Source organism: Arachis duranensis, chromosome 4, assembly GCF_000817695.3.
Source record: "Arachis duranensis cultivar V14167 chromosome 4, aradu.V14167.gnm2.J7QH, whole genome shotgun sequence".
NCBI classification, from domain to species: domain Eukaryota; kingdom Viridiplantae; phylum Streptophyta; class Magnoliopsida; order Fabales; family Fabaceae; genus Arachis; species Arachis duranensis.
In genome coordinates, this window is record NC_029775.3 from 40,272,078 (window position 1) to 40,282,073 (window position 9,996).

The 9,996-nt window shown below is 32.2% G+C and overlaps 1 protein-coding gene across 1 annotated transcript in view; it reads right to left on the reverse strand.

Moving 5' to 3' along the window:
- The window catches only part of LOC107484459 (probable glucan endo-1,3-beta-glucosidase A6), a 5,768-nt gene extending 713 nt beyond the window's left edge, over nucleotides 1-5,055 (reverse strand). Inside the window, exons 1-3 of the mRNA XM_016105028.3 lie at nucleotides 4,761-5,055; nucleotides 4,009-4,644; nucleotides 3,184-3,846 (exon numbers count right to left, since the gene is read on the reverse strand). Coding sequence (XP_015960514.1) covers nucleotides 3,184-3,846; nucleotides 4,009-4,644; nucleotides 4,761-4,818 — 1,357 coding nt within the window. The 5' untranslated portion in view covers nucleotides 4,819-5,055. The remainder of the gene's footprint in view (nucleotides 1-3,183; nucleotides 3,847-4,008; nucleotides 4,645-4,760) is intronic.
- Nucleotides 5,056-9,996: the final 4,941 nt, after the last annotated feature.

Below are 9,996 nucleotides of genomic sequence, written 5' to 3' on the forward strand. Positions count from 1 at the left end.
TTTTACTGTAATTTCTATTTAATTTTATCTTTTCAAATAAAAACTCAAACAGTCACCAAAAAAAATTTAAGTCACCAAAAAAAAAAAAAACTCAAACAAAACAAACATTTCTTGAGAATAACAGTGCTACATGAATAAATTTTTTTAGTAATTAAATCCTACAAAATCAGATTAATCCCTTAATCTTAAATCATTCCTATCACATGAATCACATACGTTCTGCTACTGATTCTTCTTTTATTGCATTTTTCTTTGGGTGCTCTAAAGTCTCAAATGAGGATGGCCAAAAAACCTATACCCCCCACTTATCCGCAATGGAAAACTAACGCTGACCCGCAAAATCTCCACAGGGATGGAAATCCACTCCATGGGAACCCATGAAATTCCCACAAAGAATTTATTATTTAAATGGCCTAATAAATATGTATATATATAGTTATGTAATTTTAATTCATTTCTAACATTTGTAAAAAAAATTTCTATTTCATTTTTTTTAAATTTGTATGTTATAAATATTACATGTATATTGATTATATTAAATTTAGGTTGGAATTGTGTTATTTTAATACATTTGGTTGAATTGTATTAAATTTTATTATGTTTATATATATTTTTTTAAAAGGCTTAATATTCATGGATACCTGCCAACAGATATTTTGTTTTGATAGTTCATTGAAGGTAATACATGCACGTGTTCTACCAATTTATCAACAATCAAATTGAGAACAAAGACTATGAAATATGTGATATGTCCATGATTTCTTTTCATCAAGGGTACTTGAAAGAAGAATATAAAGATTTTTTTATGATTAACAATGAAGATAAGTGAAGCAGTAATTCAACAAAATCTCATGCCCTAAGCTATTCAAGCTGTGATGTTGATGGTTTGATGAATCAGAAGGGATTAAGAGAGGGAGAGAGATAGGTTCTTCTCATTGTTGGAGAGAATGAAAAATTTCCCTTAGAAAATATTTGTTGAGTTATTACACCTTATATACTATGTACCTTTTCCTTTTTTTTATGTACTCTCACTAAAAAATAATTACAATGGTAAACCTATTATTGATAAAGAAATAATTTAGGTAACAAAAATCAAATAAAATAAAATTTTCATGTTCAGTTGAAAAAATTTATGTGTTTCGCTGTAAAAATACTTATGTGTAGTTATTTTCTTCAAATTTTTTTTATGTTTTTCTTGTGTGTTTCATTTTAAAAAAATTGTCCTTATAGTAAAAAAAAAAATAGTTTTCAAGTTAAAAAATTCTATGTATTGGTAAAAAATATGTGTTCAATATAAAATTTTTTGCATGTTTAATTTACAAATTTCATTAAACATTAGAAATAAAATTAAAATAAATCAAATGTTAAAAATATTTTTAAACCTTTTACAAAAATTTTATAAAAAATATACTTTATCCATTCAATATTTAGGCAAAGATTTAGGATTTATGATTTTTTTTTTTAAAAAATTCTAAAACGTAAAAAGAAAAACTTTTGGTTAAAAATGTATTATTGTTTGAAAAAAAATATTAATTGCCTAGTCAGATATTTTAACCTTACTACCTAGAAACCAAATAATAATAAAGCCTGGTAAAATTGAAATCACAAAGCATAAGTTAAAACAGCTAAACAGACTAACAGTTATGGCAAAGTATTCGATGGAGTTGTCCATGCCAGCTCCATTTGATGGAACTGTTGACAATATTTGTAAAATTGACCCAATTTATTTTGATGTATTTATTTATTGAATCACAACACTTTTAGAAATTAACTTTTAATCTTATACAATTAAAAGTAGAAAAAACAGAGATATCATCTACCTTCATGACTTCATCTTTGACGAACGGTTGGCGGCGGTACTGGTACCAGAGTTTTGTTTACTTATAAATTAAGCTTGTTAAAACTATTATGTGAATTATTGACTTAAAAAACTCTCAGTTTGCTAGAAAAAAACAATAATAGAAAAATAATGTTTATTGGATTTTGGTGAATTGAACTTGTCTCTGAATTTTTGGTAAAAATAATCACCATGACATTAGTTTCTATTGATAGCTTTTTTTTTGTAAGAATTAAAATTTAATTACCCCTTTAATTAAAATGAAATAATAATTAAATTATCTTAAATAAGTTCAAAAATTTAGAAATATTAATTAAAAATATTAAAAATAAAATTTGACTTTAGTGAATTTTTTCGAATGAGAAAATGTAATTTTTTGTGAAAAATTGCATAAAAACATGTACTGATAAATTAGTCGGTAGTACCGATTTAAAGTCTATTCGGTACTGTGTAAGAATAATAAAAACTGTAAAATAAATTAGAAAAATATTTAGAATTAAAAATTGGACGCTAATTCTAAAGGGTTTGGCCTAAAGTTGAACCAAATAAACCAAAAACACTAAATGGTTGAATCGGACTCAAGTTGAACCCAATCTCAACATATAAAAGTTTCATTAACAGCATTTCAGCTCATTCATGCCTCCTTAAACACACAAACAGCAGCTGAGATGAGATGGAGAGTGAAGAGTGAAACCCTTGCACTATTCATTTCAAGCTTATAATTTGAGCTACGAAGCTCTAATTTGCATGCGGTTTGTTGCTACACGAATCTCTTATTGAGTTCTTCAATTTTATGGGAACAAGGTTATAAAGAACTTTCAATTTCTTGTCTAGTTCTCTATCCTAGTACTTTTTTTATTTTGGATTTTGTCATTAAGTAGATTTTTTATTTTGATTGTTTAGAGATAATATAACACTGGGTCATTGTTAGATTTTGCTTCTAATATTATCGGATAAGGTAAGGTACCTTGAAATCTTTGTGCTTTAGTGTACTTATGAGCCCTAATTATTAATTATGGTAAATTGAATGCATATAATTTAAATTCTTGTGATTGGCATGAAGTTGGTGGTATTGGAATTGGTAGTTAAGTTTAGTTGAGCTTGTTTAAAGGTCAATTTTAGTGTTTTCAGTTGTGCGAAAATCAGCCAAGATATATGTATGAGGTTGTTATTAAATTTTTTAAAATTTTATTACCAATAAAATAATAAGATGGGGACAAATTCATAAATATTTTAGATATATGGAACCTCATATAGACCTCCATTAAATACTTTGCCAACAGTTATATACCGTAATTTAATATCTGAATTTTAGAGAGAGAGAGAGAGAAAAGAACAACACGTACTTGGATCCTTTGTAGTTTGCGTGGCAAGCCCATCGAAGTAACAAGTTCCACCAGTCTTCCTAAACTGCGCCCAGTATGAACTAAACGCGTAGCTAGCATGCCAGTACAGTGAATCGGGTTTAAAACACCGTTTCCCGGCTCGAATCGGGTAACACGTGTTATTTCCCTGCGAGCACGCGTATGACAATGCCGACGCCACCGCCGTCTCGTTTGCCCCACGCACCGCCACGCACCATATCTTCCCCTTGTACGGCGCATTGTTCTCCGGTGCCGGCAATGCCCGGAACTCAGACTCCGGCGTCTTCCACGAAAGATCAATATCGTAAACCATTGACCCGTTCGGGAACAACAACCCGAAATGCCGCTCCGTACCCGGACCTGGTTTCTGGTTCTCGTTATACAGCGCGAATATAAAAGATGGAAGAACCCAACCAGGTCGCGCCGGGGTCCCAACCGGGGTTTTAGTCATTACTTTCTTAACGAAATTGCGATTGTAAGTAGCAGCATTGAAAATATTGGCTCCGATCTGGTCAATGTCCCCCTTATTTGGCCAACCCGTTTCCGCAATGAAGATCCGAATATTCGGATACCCGATCCGCTTCATGGCGAAGTAAACAGCATCTACCATCTGATCGAAGAGGTTTGAGTAAACAAGACCTGTACCTGCAACGAAATTGGAAAATTTCAATATTGTATAGTATATATTTATATGTATATTTCAAATCGTAACAATATTTAAATAGAAAGATCGTTCAAACTTAGTAGAAAATTTGTAGAATGGGTTAATTCATTTAAATTAGTAATATGTTAAATTTGATATTTTACCTGAATCACTAACGGTTATGTTCTTGGATTCGAAAAGCGCGTATTCCAGCTTTATGTTTGTGGGATCCGAAGCCCAGGCGAAAAACGGGTACACATCAAGGAAGAAGAAGGACTTGGTGCGGTCCAAAAACTTGAGCATTGGTTTCATTATGGGAGCAGCTATGTCCTTGCGAAACGCACCGTTTGAGGGTGGGAAGGAGGATTCTAGAACGTCCATGGCAGATGGAGTTCCCACCTTGACTTTGGTGATGCGGAAGGATCTGAGGGAGCGCTTGATGTTGCGCATTGCGGGGACGAGGTGCTGCCACGTGTCATTCTTTGTGCTACTGATGACTTCGTTGCCGACAAGCAGGTAGCGGATGAGGGTGTGTGGGTAGAATGATACTACGTTGTTTCGAACCCACTGGTCGGAAAATGTCTTGTTGGTGGAGACGTTGAAGATGATCTCGTTGGGGACCATGATGGAGACTTGAATGGTGGTGTTTTTGAGCGCGTGGAGAATCTCCGGCGTGGCATCGTAGATTTTGACGCGCTTCGCTTTGAGGGACTTTATGAGCTCCACTGACTTCCATGGCGGTGGAAGGTTGTTGCCTAGTTGGCCGTAGCAGATCCCAGGCTGGGGTGAGAACACTGCACCTGCACGTGGAGTAAATCAAAAAGGGGTTAATCACTCTACAAAACACACGGCTCCAATAATAAATGAACAAAACACATATCGGAAATTCAGTGAGAAGGAGTAGAAAGGTGCTTACTTGAAATGGTGAATAGGATGGAGTGCACTAACAGCGGAATAATAAGAAGCATAGCCATTTTTTTTTTTTTGCTTTCCAAGCTTGTTTACTGTGTAGAAGTGGAAACACTACTACTGAAAATAAAAATCCAGTGATCTGACTTGTTTGACCGGAGTCGTGTTTAATACTGTGGTTTCTGAAGCCAACTGGATATAATTCATTTAATTAATTTTTTTTCTTCTGTGTAAAAGACGAAATGGAAGCTGCTTAGCAACAACACAAAAGTTTAGATCCGGAAGCAAATAGCTTTATTTATTACTAAGATTCTCTCACACAAAAGTTTAGATCCGGAAGCAAATAGCTTTATTCATTAGGGCGAGCAATTTTGTAATTTGTAGTCATTAAATAGTCATTAATAATATTTTTAATGGTATAAAATTTCATCCAATGATATAAAATTATTCATTTTTTTGTTAGTTATTTATTGTCTAAAATTTAATAGAGTTGCTGGTTTTAAATTTTTTCGAATTTTCTAGATTTGACAAAATAGAAGCTGTAGAGCAAAGATAATCCATCCTTCAATTGGGCAGACGATGGCAAATTGAGAGCCTTTGCTTATTTTAAAAGGGTAAAACCGAACACCTATCAATTGTGAGGTTTCTTTTTGGGCCATTGCTACAGATTTTAACGTTGCTCTTTTTTTCCTCGGTGAGGAGCGCACCTGGAAAAAGCTGTATTTGGACACATGTTGGGATTGGGCGACTGCTGCAGATAGGGGTGTTTATAGAAAAACTAAAATGTGGTTAACCGGTTAAAAAATTATAACCACATTGTGGTTAACTAATATAATAAAACAATTTTAAAAATTAGGGGAGGGGAGAAAGAGGAGAAGAGGGGAGAGAGAGATAGATAGAGAGGAGGGGGAGAGAGGGAAAAAAAGAGAGGAGGAGAGAGAAAAGGAAGAGAAGAGGAGAGAGAGGGGAGGGAGGAGAGAGGGGAGAGAGAGAGAGAGGAAGAGAAAGAGAGGGAAGGGGGAGAGAGAGAGAGAGAAGAGAGAAGAGGAGGGGGAGAGAAAAGGAGAGAGATGTGAAGCAGGAGATAAGAAAAAATTACTCGTATCATTTAGAAAGAAAATTATTTATATCAGAAAAAATTATTTATAGAAAATGCTGAAAAGAGATAAGAAAGAAAAAGGAACAAAAGCAATGGAAGGGATTTCATTAGTTACAAATGTTTCTCATATTATTTAGAAAGAAAAAAATTAGATTAAAAAAATTCAATTAAAAAAGGTTTAAAAATTTGGATTTTTGTATGTAAAAATATTAATTTTTGTGTAAAAATCTATTTTTACATGTAAAAACCAATTTTTTGTGTAAAAACCAATTTTTCAGTATAAAAATTGGTTTTTTTATGTAAAAACCGATTTTGGTGTAAAATCGATTTTTTATAATAAAAACCAATTTTTAGTGTAAAACCGGTTTTTTAATATAAAAACCAATTTTTTATATAAAAACTGGTTATTTTTAAAAACCGGTTTTTAATTTAATAACCGGTTAAAAATCGGTTTTGAATTTTACTAACCGATTAATAACTAGTTTCATCATGTAAAACCAATTTGATTAATTAACCAATACTATATTTTTGGTTAACCAGCTGTAGATTTTTTTTCAAACAAAATTAGAGTGAGAGTGGAATCTAAAATTTTTAAATGAGGATATGCTATTTGAGCAAATGGATGATCTCCAATAGAAAAAAATTGGATGGTATTCAGTATTTAATTTTATTTTTTATTATTTTATCTCTTTTATTTATTTTTGATCCCACTTATAGAACTAAAGGTAAGATATTACACTTTATTTTCTCAAATATTAAAAAATCTGGAGAGCATCCATTTCCGCTATTTGAATTATAGTTCACTTGTTGCATCAAATCAAATGCCGCTTTTTAATTTTAGGTTGCTCTTCTAATTGTATTTTTTACTAATATTAAATTTGGTATTTTTTATATGAAAATCACAAATTTAATTTTCATATTATTAGATTTCTAATTTTAAAATTTTTTAAATGTGAGTCNNGTACTGACTACGTAACATTGCTCTTTTATTATTCCTCAAATCTTAGGGTTTGATTTATTATTTAAAATTAAAAAAATTAAAAATTATATCAGAAAAAACAGAACAATTAATCATTACACTGAGTTACATGCAATCATTTTTTATTTCTAAAAAAATTAGCTGTAACATTCACTGATGCATGGCATCATTTGCTTTAATTATCATTTGATTTTTGTTGGAAATAAGCAAGTTAAGATTTAAAGAGTGTGATATTAATGACATTTTGAAGATTTATGAGAACAATACTTTGAGTACTTGAATTGTATAAAATTGCAAGAAATAGGTGCTAAGATAGTGATAAGCGGATATTTTATATATTTTTTGTCATCATTTTCATATAAGTTTTGTTATGTTTTGTTTAAGCTTCATTATAGTTTTATAGAATTTAGTGCAAAATTTACATTTTTGGATTCTACTTTGAATTTGTGTGTTTTATGATAATTTCAGGTAATTTTTGTCTGAAATTGAGGAGCTTTGGAAAAGTATGAGTCAGAGATAGAGAAAGGACTGCAGATGCTGTCGGATTTTGACCTCTGTGCACTCGAAGGAGCATTTTCGGAGCTACAAAAGTCCAAATAGTGCGCTCTCAACGGCATTGGAAAGCTGACATCCAAGACTTTCCAGCAATATATAATAGTTCACACTTTGCTCTGGAAATGAAGGTCCAAAACTGGTGTTCAATGCCAGCACTTCACCCTCTTCCTGGCATTGGACGCCCAAAAGGGAGTAGTTGGCATCCAACACCCAAAAGGGAGTCCAAAGCTGGCATTCAATGCCCAAGAAGGATGCTAGCTCGTGGAGTTACCCTTAACTCAACCTAAACAATCACCAAGTGGACCCCAGAAGTGGATTTTCGCACTATCAGCCTAGTTTATCCTATTTCTATAATCTTTAGTTGCTAGACTAGTATATATAGAACAAAGATTACCCTTGTTAGAGATCTTTGCCCATTCGAACCTTTCATTACTTTTCTACAGTATGAGCAACTGAACCTCCTAGGTTAAGGTTAGGAGCTCTGCTGATTCTTTTGGATTAATAATATCACTATTCTATTTCAATCTATGCTTGATTCTATTCTAAGATATATCTTCGTTCTTCATTCTAATGAATTGGGAGTGTAACTTGACCGTCATCCTTATTCTACATGGGTTCTTGCGAGTTCTTGACGGGATAGTATTGAATCACAAGCTTGATTATACATATCTTAAATTCATGACTTCGCTGGGGACTTGGAGACATCAGTTCAGCCGAGGTACTAGGCGATTAGGGCCTTTGTGGTATAGGCTAGAATCATGAAGCAGCATTCTCTGATCTGAAAGATCCGACCTTATCTGTGGTGTTTTGAGTAGGATCACTAAGGGAATGGACTGCAGGAGCTTCACCCCCGTTCAGATTGGATGACTACTAACCTGGCGTTTAATCTGAAGTAGAGGAGATTAATGACCACTGACCTGGCGTTAGTCACTTTCAGCTTGCCATGGAATGAATCATCAGAAGTTGAAGTAGACAGTGAGAAAAGTTGATGCAGAAGGAGGAAGCATCTCCGAAACCTCAACCGTTCTCTCATCATTGATTTCACACCAATTAAGTAATACTTTATTTATTCTATTTTTAGGCGTTTTTCTACAACAACTATATTTTCATCTGCCTGACTAAGATCTACAAGATAGCCATTGATTGTTCAATCCGACAATCTCCGTGGGATCGACCCTCACTCACCTGAGATATTACTAGGATGATCCGGTGCACTTGCCGCTTTGTTTGTGCGAATATTGTGGAGTCAATTTCGTGCACCAAATTTTTGGCGTTGTTGCCGGAAATTGTTCGAGTTTGACAAACTACCGGACTATCTTGTTGCTTAGATTAGGTAGTTTAAGGTTCAGTAACTCTTTAATCGTGTCTTTTGTTTTTTTCTTCAAAAACTTTTTCAAAATCCATCTTTTCTTTGTATTTTGGTTGAGTCTAGTGTCAGTTCTTAAGTTTGGTGTCCCTTGTGTGTTCTTTATTTTCCTTAAATGTTTGAAAATTGTTCTTGAGTGTTCTTCTTAGTATTCAAGTTGTTCTTGTTTCTTCTCTTATTTTGATCTTAAAATTTTTAAGTTTAGTGTCTTTTGGTGTTTTTCTTTATAATTTTCGAAAAACTAGTGTCTTTGATCTAAAAATTTTAAATTTGGTGTCTTTTGGTTAATTTTCTCTTTCTTCATTAATTCAAAAAATAAAAAATAAATCTTTTATCTTTAGTCAAATTTTTGAAAATCTTGTTTCTTTTCTTATTTTGATTTAAAAAAATTTTAAGTTTAGTTGTTTTCTTGTTAGTAAAGTTTATATTTTAAATTTTGAATCTTATCTTTTCAAATATTTTTCAAATCTTTACCATATCTTATCTTTTCAACTTATTTTCAAATCTTTATCTTACCTTGTTTCAATTTCAAAATTCAAAATCAAATATTTTTCAAATATTTTCAATTCATATCTTATCTTGTTGACTTTTTCTTTCCAATTTTAAATTTCAAAATTTTAAAATCAAATCTTTTTCAAATCTTCTATCTTATCTTATTTTCAAATCTTTCATAATTAGTTACTTATTTTATCTTGTTTTAATTTTTAAAGTTTGGAATCTCTTTAATACTCTCCTTTCTCTTTCCTCTTTTTCAAAACTTCCTAACTAATTCCTCTCTCTTCTATTTTTGAAAATCATCTTTAAAATCACAATTATTTTTCAATTCTTTTTAGTTACTTAAAAGCTAAGACAACTAAAGTTTCTAATTTTCGCTTTTAATTCCATTCTTGTATTTCGAATTAAATAAATAAATAAAATAAAAACAAAAATATTTTAATTCTAATATCCATTTTTATTCGAATTCTCCTACCTACCTTCACCATGAACCCAAATGGGAATGAACACTTTAGAAGAACTTTGGGGTCCTATACAGCCCCTACTCCTGACTTCTATGGGAGAAGTATCAGTATATCCTCCATTAGAGCAAGTAATTTTGAGCTAAACCGTCAGCTCATTACTCTGGTACAGCAAAACTGTCAGTATTCTGGACTTCCACAGGAAGAGCCTACTGAATTTCTGGCAAATTTCTTACAAATTGCTGACACAGTACACACTGAGGTGGTGGATCAGGATGTCTACTGAAT